At 39.3% G+C, this 21,180-nt stretch overlaps 1 protein-coding gene across 1 annotated transcript in view; it reads right to left on the bottom strand.

Moving 5' to 3' along the window:
* Positions 1-2,648: 2,648 nt before the first annotated feature.
* Positions 2,649-21,180, bottom strand: part of minar1 (membrane integral NOTCH2 associated receptor 1) — a 36,080-nt gene continuing 17,548 nt past the window's right edge. The window contains exons 2-4 of the mRNA XM_002932964.5: positions 11,775-13,916; positions 8,823-9,077; positions 2,649-4,427 (exon numbers count right to left, since the gene is read on the bottom strand). Of these exons, the coding sequence (XP_002933010.1) occupies positions 4,230-4,427; positions 8,823-9,077; positions 11,775-13,895 (2,574 nt within the window). The 5' untranslated portion in view covers positions 13,896-13,916 and the 3' untranslated portion in view covers positions 2,649-4,229. The remainder of the gene's footprint in view (positions 4,428-8,822; positions 9,078-11,774; positions 13,917-21,180) is intronic.

Below are 21,180 nucleotides of genomic sequence, written 5' to 3'. Positions count from 1 at the left end.
ATGGTTATAAATAGCAATGCTTTGTTCTTACAAACTCATTGAAAATCAGCAGGATCACCTTCTGGCATCTTGCAGACAGGGTCCATAGAGTCCATGCCTCACCTAAGCCCCTGAAACTTGGTTTAGAGGAGACCTTGGTTCCTGCTACAGTTTAGCTATAACATAGAGAATACATGCTAATAATATAGAGTACAATGCATATTCATAAACATTCACTTTATATATGAAAGCGAGATTGCTCTGGGCTGCGTGTGAACTTTCCTGATCATTCACAGATCTGCAACATATTTATATTCAAGGACAGGAAGGTTACTGTCTGCCAACATTCCCTTTGGGTGACACTTTGTTGGCAGGTTTGTGCATTTCCACGTGAGTAATCGGCTAATTTCAGCCAAAATCTACCCTCAGCTGAGAACGCTTATTTGCTCACATCAGATTATACATAACAGGCATAGCTAATTCCCACCCTTGGGACCCTATACAAATCATATTCTTAAGTAGCCCATTTCTAATCAGTAAATCCAATATAATTGGCACGTTGACGTTCAGCTTCAGAACTGGGTTTTCATTACAGTCTGGGATGTCATGGATCCTGAGGCATGAACTTAGAAAACCTAAACAAGGAATCCAATTTATGTCAGTTTCCCTTTCCCTTATGTAAATGTTTCCTGTAAAAGGCTGGTATCGGGTGCTAAGCCTTGGCATAACTTGATAAACCTATGGAAAAGATTGCATAAACAGATATTAAAGTAGCACATCATTAAAAATGTGCAATGCTTTGTAATAGTTTTGGAAAGAGAAGGCTCATTTATTAAACCTTGAAGTCGTAGATTCGAGTATATTGTAGGCTAAGGTAAGGTAATTGCATTTCCGTTTTACTGATGAAAGCTTTGCTCATCAATGCGTTGAGATTTGAGTTTCAGCAATCCAGTTGGCCTGAAAATATTGGAAAGCTGCAATTTGTAAAAAGAAAATGACAGCTATTCATTTCTTCAATCAGCATTAACCTATTACAGATTTTTCTTTATTAAGGTCAAATTATATTTAAAAATTGGTATAGTTATCATTGCAGTAAGTGGAATAAGTGAGTGATAAGCTATCACAACGCAATCATTTTTAATAAATGTGCCCTTTCTGGCAACATTATAACTACCTTTTGTGCTTGCATAGGGGGATGTATTTAATATGTGTTTTTTGTTTTCATCCATCATTGAATCCAAGTATAATTTTAACTACGAGTCTGAAATGGTTCTTTTGTTATAAAAGGCAGGCTGCGTTATCTGTTTATACAACATGTGGGTGGAAGGAATGAATGATTAATGGCCATAGTTTCATGCTTATCTTCCCTTTTTGGTTACCTAATGTAAACATTAAGAGGTAAAGGTATCCTTTTTTTTAAATTTTATACACTTATTCTTCTATAAATTGCTAATAGCGTCAGACTTCTGGAGATTTAAAATATTTATATTGATTTAATTATTGTAATTAGATTCAGATTAGATTAGCTGCACTGTCTGGACAAAAAATATGGTCTGTAGGCGAGTGAGAGAGAGGTTATCCTTTACTAAAATTGAAATATTTAAGATCACAAAAACCTGTGTCGCCAAACCATATATATTCATTATGAGTGTTGGCCAAACATATATTGCCAATTTGTCCTCAAACTTTGGGATCTGTGAGACAGTGCTGTAAAGCAAGAGGCATGTTAATATCTTCTGTGTAACAAGGCTTACCATGAGATAACTGAAGCTTCATTGGGAAAGATAGAATTTCTAAATTATAATCAGTTAAAAATTCAGTACCATTTCTGAAATATTCAATATAATCTTTAGTACCCCCCTGACAGCAATCTGTCTCTCTTCATTCTCTCTTTGTGCAGGAGTCGGAGTCTGATTTTGAATGACCGCTAACTGAAAGGCAGCTAGCTCTGATACATTGTCTAAGCAAATAGCATGCACTAGTGTTGTATTAGAGATGCCAATCAAACTCTGATTCCTGCTCCTACTTGAGGAGAGACAGACTATTAAGAGCGATAGTGAACAAGAATTTGATTATTTCAGAAATAGTACACAGTTTGTAATAGATTATATTTAGAAAGTTTCTTATTTTCCTGAGATGAAGCTTATATTTCATTTTCATACTTCCCCTTTACATATTCTAAAGTAGAGGTCTTTTGAGTTCTTTTTGCTCACCTCACCCTGATGGTACTGATTGCTGTATGCCTCAAAGGACTTCTGCACATGGAAAAACAAACAGCACTGGAATAAGCCTGGAAAGTTTTTCTGAATGAATGGCTATAAACCTATGGTAATGCATGGTTAGGGACATACAGTGTATAAGAAATATTATGCAGCTCTCCAACCATATACTTAAGGGCACATTTACTAATCCACGAATCCGAATCACGAATGGGAAAAAATCAGATTGAAAAACAAAAAATTTCTGAAGATCGCAAATATCACGAAAATGATTACAAAAAAATCGAATTAGTCACGATAATATCGTATTGGCGATCCGAAAGTCATGAAATTTTCGTACCGAACAATTCTAAACAGCGGTAAAACCTTTCCGATTTTTTCGCACAAGCGTCCGAAAAAGTCGTGCGGCGTACGGAAAAAGTCGTGCGGACGCCCGAAAAAATCGGCGAAAATAGGCTCAGAGCATTTGTGCTTTTGTAAATGTGCCCCTTAGTAGGGTCTTAATTTCTGTTTTTTTTCTGGCAATGTTATGCATATAGTAGGGGCACAGAATTATTTGTAAAATAACAGCAATCCGTCCTTTAGATGGGTCATATCTGAAAGACCTTCAGCATAGATGTAGCCCTCCATAAGATTTTTCTGGCCTACAGAATTGCCAGAGGCTCCATAAATCTCTCATGAAATCATCATCTCTCAAACATTTGCTGTATTGGATATTTTGCCAATTCTACCTTAAATGTTTCATGTCAGAGAACTAGGATTCCTTGACTGGAAGGATGTTAGTGAGTGGCAGGAAATATTCCCCTATGCAAGAAGAAGAATAAGTATCTATAGCTGTTTCATAATTACAGTAAATAGTTTAAACTTTTGTTTTAAGGTACATAAAATACTGCTTGTTCCGATAACAATGACCCTACAAATGTACAATATGCACCTTGTAATTAGAGCCTCTCCAGTGCAAAGTGAGGTATATGAGCTTGGCAATGTACAAAATGTCTGTAAAGGGACAAAAAATAAACTCTATGCTTCATCCTCATTAAAACATTTTTAGAATGACGAATGAATACTCTGCATTTATATTAATAAAAACTATATATTTTTAAGGTTACTGGGAGTCAGAAGCACTAGGATTTTATTTCATCTAGAGCTCCGCCAACTCCTTTATTCTAGCAAAACTTCTGAAGAACATTATTCACCAATAAATATGTAATGAAAAAGCAGGAACTCTTGTAAAAAAATATTGCAAAAAAGGCACGGAATATGAGATGATATTGCAAGGATAGGAAACTTTCAGCCATTTAGATATTGTGGAGCTTCAAAGCCGGGCATACTCTTGCCAGATGAGCTAGCTGAAAGCTACCTATCCATGTTATATACAGTAGTATTGCTTAGTGAAAGATGTGGCATCATCTCTTTGGCTGAGTATTACTTCTCTGCTTTTGTTTTTGGTCCTACCTATAACAGTTGAACTCATAGGATAACACAAATATGCTTACATGTGTGTTCGCTTTCATTTAATCCCCTCACGCATGCGTTCCAGTGACAATCCCTAATATTTTCAATAGAACAAAAATACTTTCTTTACCTAAAGTCTAAATAAGTCCAGTTATGAATGAAGCAGATGGAAGAAGAGGTTCCCAGTAGTGCTTGAACTCCTCTCCTTCAGCTACAATATGGAGGGACATGGGGAACCAAAAGTAGACATCATCATTCTCGGCAGAACAATCAAACCTGGCAAGGAGCTCAACGTTTAGTCTTTAAAGGTAAGTATCATTTTAAAGGGTACAAAATTCAGTAGGCCACAAAGTTTTCTAGGGGTAGAGTACATATTGTTTTCTGGTGTTTCTCACTCGAATTATACATTACCAAATGCTGTCAATATGTTCACAGTATGTCCTATGTGGGTGCTAAAGAATTGCATTAGAATTATCACTTATTTAATGGTCTTATAATGGCTTTATCTTCACATGTCCCTGGCTCCATGGACAGAAACGCAAATTGGTAGCAGAGGGGATCTCTGCCCATTTTAAATTAGGACTTCATGGTGCAGATAGGAACAACAATCACCAGGATGACAGTACAGGCAGCTGCAGTGATAAGAGCAGCCATCTTACAGACTTTAGCTCGTCTAAACTCAGCCTCCTTCCTCTTTATAAGAGAGTCGTATCCTGGGGTGTAAATATCTTCCATCCAGAACTCAAGATTATTAGGATTCAGAGACTCTTGCGCCTGCAAAAATAAAGAAAATCCTAGCAGTCAAAGCCGAACTGTAGCGTGATAAGAATATCCAGGTTGCACAATAATGCATTATGATTCTTTTGTTCTCTCTGTGATACATCATTGTTGTACGTGAGAGGACAATTGTGCGGTTTAGGATTTGGGTTTTTATCCAGCCCAAGGTTGGAACTTTTTTTTTTTGATCATAGCAAAGAAAATTATTTCAAAAGTCTCTCCATTGGGAGACCATTTAGCATATTTTCCATTTGTTGCAAATGAAAATTTGACCTGACTATTTCCTATTAAAGGGCAAACATGAATAATTTGTAAGTATTGTTGATGTGGAATATATTTTCCCTGCCATATTGAGCGCACCATACATATGTTATGCAAATAGAAATTTAGAAATGAGTGGGATATGCAGTATTGATTAGCGATAATTGATTGCCTTGGCAGTGGCAGGCTTGGAAACCACACCAGCAGCAGCTGCAGCCCTGGGGGTCATAAAGTGACTGTGCTGTTGGTACTGTTACCCAGGTACCCAGATGTACAATTTAGTTAGAAGTTTTAAACATAGAAATGTATAAATGCAGATAGAGCATTAAGGGAAATAAAACTTTTATTGTCTGATTTGCAAAGAGGAATTCAGCATGGCTGTAAATGATTTTTAACAAAGAGAAGTTATTTTTTTTTAGAAAATTTTGCCAAAATATTGTTACCATTACTGACTGCTGAATTAGTGTAGTAAAGGAATAACAATTTTTACATATGCTTTACATCTTGGTCTCTTAAAGTCATTGCTAAAGTGCCTGGGATTCAAACTTCTGTAGGCACAAGAGCAACAGGTGTCTGCCATGTTTGTTTTCACTATCATTAAGTACAGGTTTTGCATTTCAGAAAATTCTAAGCATCCCTCTACAGGACGTTTGGCCCATAACTGGGATAACTACAAATATCTATTCCCTTTATTCTCTGCTAACACCAGAAATCAGTCAGACAGTGTGTATGCATCTCTCTATCAATTAGGTCAATCTATGTTGATAACTTAATATGGTTATACATGTAACAATTTCATAAATTTTTTGGTAAGTGTATGGCAGCCCCCTGATCACGACCGATACCCAGTCGGTTTGGGAAATTTGCCAGTTTTGAAATCCTAATCTGCAGATGCACCGTATTGCGCACTGGCAGATGAAAAAGTGAACAGAAGCCTCAAGCCCATTGGTCAGATAGTGTACAGTGTTGGCCACGAAGGCCTGCCTTTAAAAGGGGCCTTTCAGCCTCTGTTGGGCTGTTAGGAGCCAAAATCCTCCAGCTTTCTGGTTGCTTTCCCTAACTATTGGACAAGGAGAACCTGGCAAGCTGTCAAATTACTTTTTTCTAGCTTTCCTTCTTAATTCATCAACCTTATTGGTCAGCCAGTCAGAGCTGACTCTGCACTATATAAACCCTCCTTTTGCATCACTTCCTGGACTGCTCATTAAGGTAATTTTGGCTTGAGCACTATGGCTTGCCCCTAGCTCTAGCTCTTCCTTGATAACTTTCCCTTGCCTTGGTCCTGTTCCTGCTGCAGTCCTGTTTCTTGCATCTCCGCACGCTCTGTCCCACTCATGTCTGTTTGTCTGTTCCTGGTTCTATGCCCACTTCTGACTTTCAGTCCTGCCTTCATTTTGTTCTGTCCCACTCCAGTCTGTCGAGCTTGCTCCCAAATAGTCCCTTGCCTTAAGGACTCACCACCTAGTCAATCCTTGCATTGGGGATTTACCCTTAAATCCCCGATAAAAGTAATTTGTAAACTAAACATGAAACACAAATTCTCATTTTTATTAAAGGAGCAGGAAAGGCTAATAAAGAGTTAATCTCAAGCTGCAGGCATACCTTCAGTTCTCTCAATAGTGCCCTTAAGTCTCCCCATATTTCTCCCGTTCAGATGATCAGAAGCCAAACAGGAAGAAAAAACACTGAGCTGTGTAAAGAAAGTTCCCATAATGCCTCGCTCCGGCACCGAGACCAAGGGGCACATTTACTAACCCACGAACGGGCCGAATGCGTCCGATTGCGTTTTTTTCGTAATGATCGGTATTTTGCGATTTTTTCGGAAATTAGCGCGACTTTTTCGTTACCAATACGATTTTTGCGAAAAAACGCGAGTTTTCCGTAGCCATTCCGAAAGTTGCGCAAAGTCGCGATTTTTTCGTAGCGTTAAAACTTGCACGAAAAGTCGCATTTTTTCGTAGAGTTAAAACTTGCGCGAAACGTTGCGCCTTTTAAGTTTTAACGCTACGAAAAAGGCACGACTTTTCGTGCAAGTTTTAACGCTACGAAAAAATCGCGACTTTGCGCAACTTTCGGAATGGCTACGAAAAACTCGCGTTTTTTCGCGCAAATCGTAAAGACGCAGAAAAAGTCGCAAAATGTTCGTTTTCCAATCGGAATTTTTCCAATTCGGATTCGAATTCATGTCTTAGTAAATCAGTCCCTAGTGTACATGCTCAGTTAGACTATGAGTCAGCTTCCTGCTGGTTGGCTCAGATCCACATTTCTAAGGGGGGGGAGTGAGTTCTTAGCATTGAGGGAGGGGGAGCAGGTGAGGGAAGAGAGCAGAGAGCTGCGTGTCTGTGGCAGAGGAGAACAGACACAACAAATCTTTTGACAGAGAAGTCAGTGCAGTGTTTCTGTGAGTGCTTATGGCTGTATTTACATTACGTTTCTGATAAAGCTTACTTGGTTTTTACCTTTCTTTCTCCTTTAAAACATCCATACCTGTTATAAGTGTATTTAAAAAGCTGAGCTGTCAATCACATATTGCCTGCCCTGCCTCTATGTCTTAGACATTCATGCAGGACATCAATGGCTTTCACTTTCCATTCATCACTTCCTAGATGTCACTGCACTCCTCAAATTCCCTCTTCCGCTCATCTATAATTGTGTAGCCTGTGCATGGGCATTAGAACCCCCATTCTGGCACATACTCTGGGGTTATACAAAACTTGCCTTAATAACAGTGCCTACAAAATGGCTCTTGCTTGTGATTGTGAATTCCAAGACTGAAGGAAACAAAAAGTAAATGATTTATATAGTGTAAATAGAGTTAATTTGGCTCAATTAACATGCTAGAAAATGATTTGGAATTATTTCTTAGGGTGACAGCCCCCTAAGGTCAGCCAGTACAGTAACTGTGACTATGTAGAATGTTTATCAAAGGGAAGAGGGAACATCTCAAGAATTGATCTATATCATATAGTATTAGACTGATGTGAGGGTCATTTTTTCCTATGATAAACAGAACAGCATCAATCTCCAGAGTGCTGTGTTAAGCAAATTAGACATTTATAAGTAAAAAGGAGAAGAGAAACAGAGTGGGAGATGAGTAAGATACAGAAAATACTGTATATAGTAATATACAGCTGGTGCTTTGGGTTTCAGCTGAATGGACTAATGCACAATGTACTCAGAAGAGGAATATTTTAGGAATGAAAGTGCTTAAATATGTAAGCATCTGAGTTCTATAGGCCCAAGTCATGCGAGCCAGATTCTTATGAAAAATATATACATGTAATCTCTGAATTGATTAACTCCTGAGCACCAGCTGTACTCTATATTACTCTACTTATAGATGGATAAAGCAACAATCCGTGTATAACCCTGGCTTTGCTGTACCCACATCGAGCACATGAATTGTGTTACAGCTGCTTTTGAAGATAGAATATTGAGACAATTAAATGGTTTTCACTTAATAAGACTGAGTGGCAGCTGCAGCATTCAGTTGTGTAAACTACAACTACCAGCAGCCCTTAACTCCTTCAACAACAACTTGATGGGTGTAGATACTCAATCCTGAGATATAACCTGCACGCAGGGTAATAGGACTGTGTGTGCATATGTTTTATTTAACTAGCATGGAATTTATTAACCAGAATGCTGGGGCCTTTCCAGATAAGGCTCATTCCATCATGTGGAGCACCATACCTTATTGCAACTAATACACATTAAAGCGTTAAAAGTTCAGTATGACTGTTTGGCCTTCAACATGGATTTATGCTATCTTATCCCAAAGTACAAGGTACTGCCTCATTACTGGGAAAGGCAAAAATGATGAATTGTGTGTTTAAAGGACAAGGAAAGTCAAATTCTCTGTAGCGTGCCATTTTCACCCCCCATTGAATTTAATCGCTAACCTTAGAACCTCAGGGTTGCAAGCTTCTTATGTAAAAAATTCATCAATGGGGGGTACTTTTCATTATGCCACCATGTGGTTTTATTTGTATCAGAGCACGTGACAGGGTCCCAGGTTAGTGATTAGATATACTGGGGGGTAACCATACCAATTGGCACCCCTCGTTAATTTGACATTCCTTGTCCTTTAAATAAGACAATGTGTATGAAAATAGAGTGTTGATCACTGACCTGCAGATCGAGTGCTGTCAGTCTCCCTTTCTCGCCTGAGTTGTGTGCGTATTCCTCTATAGTCCATGATGGCTGGGTACGCTTTACCTCTGCCATTTCTGTCAGACGCATATCTGTATAGATAGGGTTACTTTTCATGTGTGATTTGAGTGATGCCGGGTATGGATGGGGGCTGAACACCTGTTCCACCATAAATGACTCCTTATGTGATTTGGGCATCCGATGGAGATGAGGTATTTCATGCTGGCGATCCACCTGTGCAATATGACAACACAGTATGTAGAAAATAAAGTCCTTCTTTATTACTGCCTTATACTAATATGGCTGTCAATCAGATTTAAAAACTTAAAGCCAAAAATCTACACTCTACAGTTGCTATATTACTACTGTATTTGGCAATAAATGTTCCTCTTCAAATATCTATTCTTACAAAATACTTCTTGTCGACAAACACATCAAGCACAGCAACAAAACAGGACACAGGTATGTATTCACACAGGCAAAGAAAAGCCCAGACAAACATTTCAGATCTACAGATAAATGGAAAAAAAAGGAGAGAAAGGACATGGGGGTATTAAATTGAAATTGAAAATGCATGATAGCGAAAGTTAAAGGGATAAAGGAACAAAAACAGAAATCAGTCTCTAGGGACAAGGTAAATGGGGGGGAATGAAAGACATAAGGAAATGGAACACTTCAAAGAAAGGGCAATAACAAAAACTGTAATAGGACAGTATGTAACAATGGCTTACAATGGGAAAAAAGCAAGAACAGAGAAGGAAGAGAGAACAGATGGGGGAACAGAGAGGACAAGGTAATAGCAAAAGATAAAGGCAACAATATTTAAGAGCAAATAGATGAAGATTATTATTTTTATTATTATGAAGAAGAAGACTTGTAATATTGTTCTAATAAACATTATTTGATAATATCTGGGATATGATGTAGTAGGGAGCCTGGACCAAAAAGTTGTTTTGAAACCAACAGAATTGTAAGCACAAACAAAAATATTTGCCATTAACAGTGAAAGTGTCCTGATGCACTTAGTGGGTTACACATATTAGCCCTGATAAAGATGTCTGCCGAGTGTGTAAATGCCAGTGCCAGCTGCTATGTATAGGAAAGAATATAAGCTTGATGTTGCTACAGAGCCATACACTATATAGCTACGTTGTCATGTAGAGTACCAAAAACAGCACAACACTACTTTCTGGTTCTTTGCCATAGAAAAATATTATTAGTGTGAGTTTATGTGGTGTAAAAGCTTAATAACTATATAGAAACTGTAAAGTATGCTCTAGGTCTAGTAACCAGAGGTACTTACAAAAAAGGGTGGCAAACTTGGAGCAGAACAAAATGGACAAGAAGGAGTAGGCCATGATTATGAGTATGGAGCCTCCCCACTAGCCACACAGAGCAATATGGATTAAGGAGCAGTTAAAAGTAGGCTGTGGAATCAGGGCTAAATCTGCTTCCATTGTGCATGCTCCTTCTTGGCAATGACTGTCAGAGAGCGAGGAACAGCATGTAACATGGTCAAAGCTTCCACTTCACTTTGTCATCTGCTGATTCACCAAGCACTGGCTGACATGGTGCATTGTGCAGACTGATGAACTGCCTATATCCTTAGCATACTGTATGTATATCAATTGGAATGAAACTTAATTTTATGGGTCTACATATGGCAAGCTTTAAACAGAACCTGATCCTCCAATATTAAAATATTTATGATTGAACCCAGTAAAACAAAGCTACTGGTAACTTTAAAGCCCTTTACTCTCCTACAATTCACTACATCCCTTTACTTGTGTCTCCATATGTTATTGGTCATATACTCAATTCCTCTCAGAGCATTCCCCTGAACAACCTCATTTTCATAACACCACAAATCTATTTTTTCTTGAAAGTTTCTCTTCTTGAACATTTCTCTATTGTTGCTCCTTATCTATGGAATGCCATTCCCTCAGCCTCTTCAAAATCAGATATTTATACTAACTCTTAGAGCACTAGCACAGTATTTTTCTCTAGTATTTTTCTCTTGGCACCTATGAGTCAATGCCCTAAATATTGTAAAAAGCAACACATATTACCCTTTTATCTATGGTTGTATATGATATACTTTTGTTTTTAAATAAAGGCTTTGTTTCAAAGTTGCATCATCTTTGAAGCAATAGTAACATTTGGTGAGCAATATAAAAGAGCAGATTAACACAAACCTCCAATTGTGAGCATATTCAGGCAACTAAAGCCTGGAATACTGTAGGATAAAATGAGCTACAATTTTTTTGAAAGTGAATTATCTGACTAATGTGTTTAAAATTTTCAGAGAGAAGAGCCAACTAAAGTGAGCTTATTTGGTCCAGTCGGTTAGCTGTGGCTGAGGGATAAACATAGTGGTCTACATGGCAATGATTGAAAATATCTAAACCATGAGTATTCATATGGGTTTCTTCCATATAGCATGCTCGTAAATTTGGGCCATTAAGCATCTTCCCTCAGAAGCAAAGGAATCCCATGGGTATATACAGTACATTGTGTGGTAGGAAATGTTCATGCCACAACTGTAATGTTTTAAAACAATGTTGTATTATCACATTGTCATCACTTTACCTTACCTGTCGTCATAATGTCAAAGAGGGGGCAGGAATAACTGCACAAGCACCTTTTTCAGAAAACAGTAAGAAACTTGTTCTCAGGGGGCCTCAGACATAGTTTAAAAACATTTGAAATAGATTTACACATAGATTTCTATCCAAACTAATGATGTGCAACTGTTTGCTCTTCAGCTCTTGCTAAACTACCCCTTTCGGGCTTCATACAGTTTAACTTTTGTAAATGTTTGGGTACTATTACAAATATATTTGCTAATTGGCATTTAGAGAGCACCTGAGGTTATATAATGGTGACCAGATCTGACAAAGTTCCATATAATATATTGTATTAAAAAGCTACCTCTTTGGACTTGCGGTGCCAGTCTCTGCTGTTCTGAGCCCCTTTGTCCTTTTTGTCCTCCTCAGAGATGCTGGTTTGTTTAGGGAATGCCCAAGACCTGCAGTCATGCGACGCACTTCCTATCTTAGGTTCGCTTGAAGAAATTTCCTCACTTAAGGACCGTACCGTTCTCTGATTATAGAGATTCTTTTTCAGAGCTTTAACTCGAAGGCTTTCACTGGTATTATTGATATCAGAGCAACAGCACTCAGGTTTGCTCTCCCCATTTCCATTGTGGATATTTTGATCATGAAATGAACTGGGGGAGGCTCTGGTGCTATTTATCACATCGCTGTTGTGAGACAGACTCTCGGCCTCCCCTTTCATTTTATCTGGTGGGGGCTGTATTCTTTCATCCAGTTTATTGAGTTTGGCCAGCACCTGAGATACTTCATCACGCACACCAGAAAGTGACTCCAATTTTTTCTCAATCTCCCCAATCCTTCTAACAAGTTTCCTGACACTGCTCTTAAGCTCCTCTTCCTCCACCGTCTCCGCGCGAGGGCCCTTGGTTGGTTTATTGGTTCTGTTAGGACCATGTTCAGGAGAGCTCTCAGGTTCTAATCTGGGAACTTGAACCAAGGATCCACTACTGTTGTAGCAGGAAGACTGAGGGATTCCAGAAGAACCACAAATACTCATATCATCTAGGAAACGGAATATATCACTAATATCGTCACTAATGATTTCAGAATCTGCCTCGGATTGGTTACGAGCCCTTGTTTCTGTATACCGGCCACAATTAGCTGGAACATTCTCCTTTGCCTTTTTGGAGTCAGACTGTTCTGTCTGGGTTCCTACACTTTCTGTTTTATCTATGCTAAACTGGCAAGCAGGAAGTTTTGTATTCTTTTCTCTAAATCTTCTTATTGACTCCTGTTTTTCCACATCTTGAGGCTCACAAAATTTTTTCCCATTTGCCTTTAATCCCAACTCAGGTAAGAAAGAATGATGTCGCTCTGGAACTGATACAAAGCTACTGCTCTGTACCAAGGCAGTGCTAGGGTAACAGAAATTTGTCTCTTTTCGGTTAAAAAAGGAACGCTCAAAGTCTGGCACTTCTTCATTGTTTAGACTCCAGCTCTTGACTGGCTTTGATGTGACTTGTTTTGGCTTGTTTGACATTCTTTTTAGGTCTTGTGATCCAGGCCCAGGAGAGGGTCCAAAGTAAGTTGAGGCCTGAAGATCATCTAAACTCTCATGCTTCACCCTACGAAAATCCTCTGTGGAAGAATAAACTGTGTTCAGATAGTGGGAACTGTATGGCATCTCAAAACTGTGGTTAAAGAACACAGTCTTGGGGCTTATTTTACCTTCATTCTTTTTTAGGGTAGGAGATATTCTCGTGTTATGGAAATCATCCTTAAAAATATTTCTCCTTTGTCCACTAGAAGATGAGAGCCTAAATGGTTCCTCGTTTGGTGTGGGCGGCAGGGATTCTGGCTCAGAAAGTGGCTGGCTAGGGAAGTAGGTACTTTGCATTTCACAGGATTGGGGAGTAACCATGGGATAAGAGTCTAAGGTCTGCAGTCTGTCCAAGGATCCAGCTCTAACATTTCCATCTTTTTTAACACCAAGCAGGAAATTTGGTTCTGGGAGGAATGTGTGGCACCCTTCTCTCTCTTCTTTATGGCAACTGGAGGTCCTAGTTATGGAATAACTCCGACTGGTATTCTGAGTTTCCTTGTGAGGGGCTATGTCCGTTCCACTGTAACCATCAGTGTCTGACTCCATTGTTTCTTTTTGATTCGACTGCTGTTGAATAGGAAGTTTGTCTTTGGCAACTCCTTCATTCATCTGTATCAGATTAAAAATAGTAACTATATCGGCAGCTGCGATTATTTTCTTGGACTGCTGATTTTCTGCAGCATTTCGCATCTTGTCTCGAAAGAGACTTGCTGGAAAGCTAGGATCTTGGCATGCTGTGTAGTACAGAAGGCTGCGCAACTTGGCCAGTTCCGGTAAGTCATAGCGAGCACACAAAGATTTGCAGAGGTCTTGGTAGGAGACAGAGTTTTGCTTAGAGTCTAAATCTTCCAAAATCTTTACAAGAAGGAAGGAGGAGTCCTGAGCTTCACCCATGATGACTATGGGTTTCACCTCCTATTGAGATAAAAAGAGTAGGATGAACATAAAACAGACTTAGATTACACCACTTGAATAATGCAAATTTAAATACGATTTATGTTCTGTCTAAATTATTATGAATTTGGAATGAGTTCTATAACAGTATGTCCTTGACGACAACCTTTGTGTAGCATCAAATTATGGCCCCACAGAACCAAGGTACACACTTCAGGCACACACTTCAGGAAGGTAATCTTTCCTAAATGCTTGCCCAGCCCTCCATATCATTAAGGCACGTGGTGTTTTGTTTTGTTTTTTATAGTCTTTTTTGTTGCTTTTAATATAAACATTAACAAAAAACAAACAAATAGATAAACAAAAGAATAGATGGGTATACACAGTTGATTGCTTTTTTGATTTTACATGCTGTTATCAATAGAAGCACAATGAAGAATAACATTGCAACAATATAAAGTGATAAAATATTGGTCTTAATGTGGGGTGTCCTCCAAATCTAAAGAGCCCAGCCAACATTGCCAAACCTGGTCAAATTTATCAGGTATACTCCTTTGGGTGTACCAAACGTGCCAAGGTAAGATGCTCCCGCAAAAGGTTTTTCCACACACATCAGTAGGGGGGTCACCTGAAGAGCAACACATTAGATACCTGGACTGGTATTGTAGTGGACACGGATACAAATCTGCAGATATTACTCCAGAATTGAGCAACTGCGGGCCACCTCCACATAAGGTGTAAGAAATTTGCACCTGGTGATTGGCATTTAGGACAGTTATTATTAGACCGCATGTTGGCTTTACACATACGAACAGGAGTATGCCTGGTGTATGATAAGAATTTGGATGAATCTACTCTTGGCATTAAATGATACAAGACTGGGGGCTTCCAGGACTTTATCCCATTTCTCATCATCCAGGTCTGGGATACAAAGCTCCCATTTGTTTCTAAAGGATAGAACAAATCCATGAAAGAGTTCTTCCTATATTTTCTAAGTAGTTCAGTATGTTTTCCACATGTGATTTAGAAATTGGAACAGGAGACTACATGTTTGAGTTGGTAATAATGAAGCCATGCATTTGGAGTTACATCAAAATCAGCCCTCATCTGATGAAAGGGTTTAAATATCCCATCTACAAACAAATCATCAATAAATTGTACTCCTTGGGATTGCCAAAAGTTTTGCAAGTCTGGACTTTTATACTTGCCATTTTCCTATAATGGAGTGTTTGGGGAGACTGCCTGGTACAGTATGAGTACTAATGTGGCTTCCCACACCCGAAATAAGGTCCCAATAATTGGGAGAGGGCATGCAAAATTATCTAATGTTTCTAAGAATACCTGAGAAGGTACTGCTTCTTGGCCCCAGCGGGCACTAAGGATATTATAGGATGCCTTCATTTTATCACATCTCATCCATACTAGTATGTGTTACAACTGAGATGCCAGATAGTAAGATCTCCAGTCTGGGGGAGCCACACCTCATTGAATACTGGCATTGCTGGCTACGACAGTCTGCTGTTTTTCCCTGCCCATATAAATGTTTAGATATCAGAATCCAGATTTGAAAACACTTTCTTAGGTACATAGACTGGGGAGTTTTGAAATATATATAACAGTTGTGGCAAGAAAATCATTTTACATATAGCCACCCTGCCCAGTGGTGTTAAGGGAAGTGCTTTCCATCAATATGTTTCTCAGATATTGCCTATGGTCTTTAGGAAAAGAAATGCCAAGGTATTGAAAATCATTAACCTACTGAAGGGGCTGATTAGGTGATTGATAATGTGGGGAAGCAGTATCAAGTAGAAATATATGAGATTTGCTCCAGTTTATGAGCAATCCTGAAAAACTTCCAAATGTCTTTTTCAGAGATTCTCCTGGGTCTGCTAAGAACAACAACATGTCATCAGCGTATAGTGCAATTTTCTCCTCAATAGTCCCATATTTGCGGCCTACTATTTCCTCATCTGACCGGATGACATTTGCCAGCACTTCTATGGCCAGTGCAAATAACCCAGGTGACAGGGGGCAACCCTGCCTAGTACCCCTTTCAAACAAAAATGGTTCAGAGGCCGAGGTATTTGTACATACTTTAGCTAATGGACTATGATATAGTAGTTGTACCCAAGCTATAAACCTATTACCAAAACCAAATCTAGAAAGCACCTCCTGTAAAGAGATCCACTCAAACGCTTTAGCAGCATCTAATGACAAAATTACCGTTCTACCCAAGCTGCTATGTGGTATTTATACATTTGCAAAGAGCCTCCTAATGTTTATAGAGGTTGCCCTATGAGGCATAATCCCAGTTGGCATGTGGTGTTTTTTACAATGATATATATCTGCCAACTCAGCAAACCCAAAACTGCTAATGCTGATTAACATTAACTGTCTGTCATACACTGTTTTTTATCCCAAGCACAATTTCAGCCCCATACATACTCATCTGTACGACTGATGACACTCAATTTCCAGGGGCTGAAAACCCCTGGTTTGGCCTTAGCAAATGCTCTTAGTTGTCAGCTTTTTGTGCCTTCCTCTTGTGGCCTATAAATGTAGTGCATTGTAGAAAGCTCATTTCATATCCCCTTTGAAGTTGTGCTCTATGTTTCAAGATTCCAGTTGCCCCCTGTTGTTTGTGGCCCTACACATGCTTGGCGTAAGCTGCTGTAGGTGCTTACTGAGCTTGCTTGATATTTCATCTGCCCACTCTGTACTTTCCCTCTTTGTCACCATCAAATAGCCAGTCAAAGACTCCATGGGAAAAAACTAAGTTGACAGGAATCTTCACAGTCAATATACTTCTGTACCTCAAGGTTGGTATAGGTTGGTATATTAGCCCTAAGCACAAGAAAAATTTCTAATCTACTTATATGTGGGCCTTGTAATCATGCTGCACTCCACAAAACCCCAAGTTACATGATTCACTCAGTTCCTGTTAATAATTCATAACCATTAATCAACAAGCTTAACCCAGATACACGGAAGCAATGCTATAGCCAACGGACACATACATTTTCCGTTTTTCTTTCTCACCCTTTCTCTGTCTTTTCTTCAATGAAATAAATCAGTAGCGTCAAAGAATAATCAGTCCTCCTACAGGGTTTCATCTTAACAATGCACGGTTTAATTAATAAGGTTGTATGTAACGTGTAGAATATTAATTAACATAGGATCCTTAAGAGACTGCAACAGGGTTATTTATTGTATCGGATGAAAGACAAGCACATCTATCAGCAAGACAGGCTGCCTTGTGTATTTAGTTGGTAGAGGGGAGGGATGAGAGGGTATCACAACTACCTAAATAATAATTGTGAACATTTGTGCATGACACAACACAACAGGAATGTCACTAGCGCCTTCCTCCAGATGGTCTTGATCTACAACACCCAGCGCCTCCCCCAAAGGATGAAGGCTTTCTGGGGGCTTTTGGGAGTTGTAATTCATGCAATTTGTACCTATCCCAGGGCCTAGGGCAATTGCTGTCTTTGTCATGGCATGTCCTGCTAAAGCTGGTCATACATTGTGACCTAGGTTCTTTTTAGTAGACATACACTGTGCCAAATTCTTTAATGGAAAAGTTCTCCTAACATTGAATGTGTAGTGTGCTTAAAGGAATACTGTAATGGGAAAACATGTTTTTTTTTTTTTCGAAAAACATGAGTTAATAGAGCTTCTCCTACAGAATCCTGCATTGAAATCTGTTTTTCAAAAACACAGATTTTTTTATATTTAATTTTTAAATTTCACATGGGGCTAGCCATATTCTTCACAACCATGTGACCCATGTTTGGATACATTTTAGTCACATTTTAGTAAATGTGTGAGTAATATCCCCCCCCCCTTCCAGCAGCCGATCAGCAGAACAATGGGAAGGGAGCAAGATAGCAGCTCCCAGTAGGTATCAGTATAGCACTCAATAGTAAGAAATCAAAGTCCGGCTTGGGACTCCTCCAGTTACATGGGAGTAGAAGAAACAATAGGTTACCTGAAAGCAGTTCTAATGCGTAGCGTTGTGTCTTTATGAGACATGCTAATGTCGTGTCTCAAATGTTTCCCATTATATATATAAACAGTATATACTTAGCAGGTATAGTAGGGAGAGATGGTGCCTATAGTAGCAGTGGGATAATTGCCACTGGGAAGGGACTGTGTCTGTGGGATAGCAGGTATAGTAGGGAGAGATGGTGCCTATAGTAGCAGTGGGGGGGATAATAGCCTCTAGGAAGGGACTGTGGCTGTGGGATAGCAGGTATAATAGGGAGAGATGGTGCCTATAGTAGCAGTGGGATAATAGCCTCTGGGAAGGGACTGTGGCTGTGGGATAGCAGGTATAGTAGGGAGAGATGGTGCCTATAGTAACAGTGGGGGGATAATAGCCTCTGGGAAGGGACTGGGGCTGTGGGATAGCAGGTATAGTAGGGAGAGATGGTGCCTATAGTAGCAGTGGGGGGATAATAGCCTCTGGGAAGGGACTGTGGCTGTAGGATAGCAGGTATAGTAGGGAGAGATGGTGCCTATAGTAGCAGTGGGGGGATAATAGCCTCTGGGAAGGGACTGTGGCTGTGGGATAGTGGGTATAATAGGGAGAGATGGTGCCTATAGTAGCAGTGGGGGGATAATAGCCTCTGGGAAGGGACTGGGGCTGTGGGATAGCAGGTATAGTAGGGAGAGATGGTGCCTATAGTAGCAGTGGGGGGATAATAGCCTCTGGGAGGGGACTGTGGCTGTGGGATAGCAGGTATAATAGGGAGAGATGGTGCCTATAATAGCAGTGGGATAATAGCCTCTGGGAAGGGACTGTGGCTGTGGGATAGTGGGTATAATAGGGAGAGATGTTGCCTATAGTAGCAGTGGGGATAATAGCCTCTGGGAAGGGACTGTGGCTGTGGGATAGCAGGTATAGTAGGGAGAGATGGTGCCTATAGTAGCAGTGGGATAATAGCCTCTGGGAAGGGACTGTGGCTGTGGGATAGGAGAGATGGTGCCTATCTATCACATAGGAGTAACATTAGAAATTTTCATAAGATTTAGGACTCATTTAGGACAGACGAATCTTGCATTAAAACACCAGTTTTGCAGCAGTGTTGCAAAGTGCTAAGTAAAATCACAATGGAGTATTTGAATTAACACTTGTCTTAAGCAGGTGCTACTTCCTTAGCCCTTTCCAGAGCCACAAGCATCTTTTGTGTAATTAGTGCTCTGATAATAAGGATAATATTCTCCATCTCAGAATAAGGGGAGATTTAGGAAACAGTGATCACAAAATGCCTCTGTTATAAAATGCGTTACTATAAACAAAATCCCATGCTCACTTCTGAGACAGATTTAGCAAAGCTAATTTTAAGCAATATGAATGCGCTCTGATTGGGAAGAATATCTTCAAAGCGAATGCCACAAAAGAGAAAATGGGCTTGAATAAGTATCTTCGGAAATGCACAGCACTGGGGAAATTCTCAAGGAATAAGTTACAGCTAATTCATCTGAAAGCAGAAACTGTGATTTATATCTGTCTGTTTTAGGTGGAAAAAGGCAAGCACCATGTTCTAAAATAGAAAATGTAACAAGTTGTGTGTATGAAACACATCTCAGCCAGAGGTGCGACTCCGTTTGTCTAATTGGCTCCCTCCCCTTGTGACTGATAGTGTTTGAGGAGTTTATACACAGACGTGTTTAGGGTGGATCCATCTAGGGGCAATTTCCCCTTAGGCACCCACTAAACTAATGCAACGTAACAAAGATAATAGCTCATGGGAAAGAACTGGAGGATAGTTAATGGGGCAAATTAATTATAGTGTGTAAGCCAACATCTTGTTGTCCATAGCAATCAATCAGCAATTGGATTTGAATGGTCATCTACAAGCTAGATAACAAAAGCAAAGACCAGTGATGTTGGCTTACACACTGTAATTCATATGTCCCTAAGTCAATATATCAACAATAGCACTTTTTTTTCTAGGGATGGAGAGGCAGCTGACACAGGGTATGATGTATAAAAGTACTGTTAAAAGCAAAGTAAATTCCCTACTTTTAAGAAAGTACCTCCCCTGTAATCAACAGAATGGTTTTCTTTTATAAATATATAGCAATGAATCAGAATTATTCCAACTATATACATATATCTGACATTAAAGTGATGCTGAAACTGTGAATTGATTCTGATAAAACATCTATCATAATTGCATGTGAGTGGCTTAAAAATGCCAGGGTACACGTAAGTGATCCTGCAGAATTGTGCTCAGTACAAGAGGATGCCTATATTAGCACAGATTTCCATCTGTACAAGCTAGGGGTACACTTAGGGTATTATTCCTGGTAAAACCTGATGTGTAACATCATCTTTGTCAATACCCCATGCCCCTTAATGGCTTATTTTAAAGTGGTGAAACACAAAATGAGTTTTTTTGGGGGATAATAATTTCCATGGGGCAGGGACCTCATTCTGTATTGCTACATGGCACATCATCTCTGTGTATTTCTTATTATTTATGAAATTTATTATAATACTTGTCCTCCCTGTGTGTATTTATGTACATTGTAAGATTGTACAGCACTGAGTATCCTTGTAACGCTTTATAAGTAAAGTTATACATATATTTTTTGGCAATGGTAGGTTAGGCAAGACTAAAATCACAAGATTAGTAACATTTTCACTGAAATGGCTAAAAAGCAAAAGAATAATACTCATATTTTCAACTCATTGTTTTCAATAGATAGATACAGGTTCTTTTAAAAAGTAAGGGCATAGTGGCCCATAGTCAACTCTTCCAGTAATACCATAAAGCAGTAGTTGTCAATTAATTTTTATTTCTAGCCCCTCTTGAAGGTCCAACTTTTGGCCAGGCTCCCATAATCTCATGAAATTGGTACACATACAGAATAGGGAAATTATAGGGAAAATGTTTTTTTAGTTATTCAAGAATAATAAGAACAGCAAACACATAGTCACCCCAAATCTTACCCTAACTGAGCTTCAAGCTGGGTTTTTAGATGTATCTAAAATCGTAACAACCATTATTCCCAATTCCCAGCCTTCAGGCTGAGCCCAATCTGCCATTGCTCCAAGCACTTCATAGGGAGCCAGTCCCAGATTTAGGGAACATACATATGGTGATCAAATGGCCTAGAATGCATCATAAAGGTTAGTCGATAATCTTTGATGTGGGGGCAGCATTCAAAGCTTTCTTTCACTCACACTTTACAGTGCAGCATTTTTAAAAGTCTTTAAAAGTGTGATCTTCCCACCTCTGATATTTTAAACCCAACCTGCCTAAGAAACCCC

This window comes from Xenopus tropicalis, chromosome 3 (assembly GCF_000004195.4).
Source record: "Xenopus tropicalis strain Nigerian chromosome 3, UCB_Xtro_10.0, whole genome shotgun sequence".
NCBI classification, from domain to species: Eukaryota; Metazoa; Chordata; class Amphibia; order Anura; family Pipidae; genus Xenopus; species Xenopus tropicalis.
This window is presented reverse-complemented; position numbering and strand designations above follow the sequence as displayed.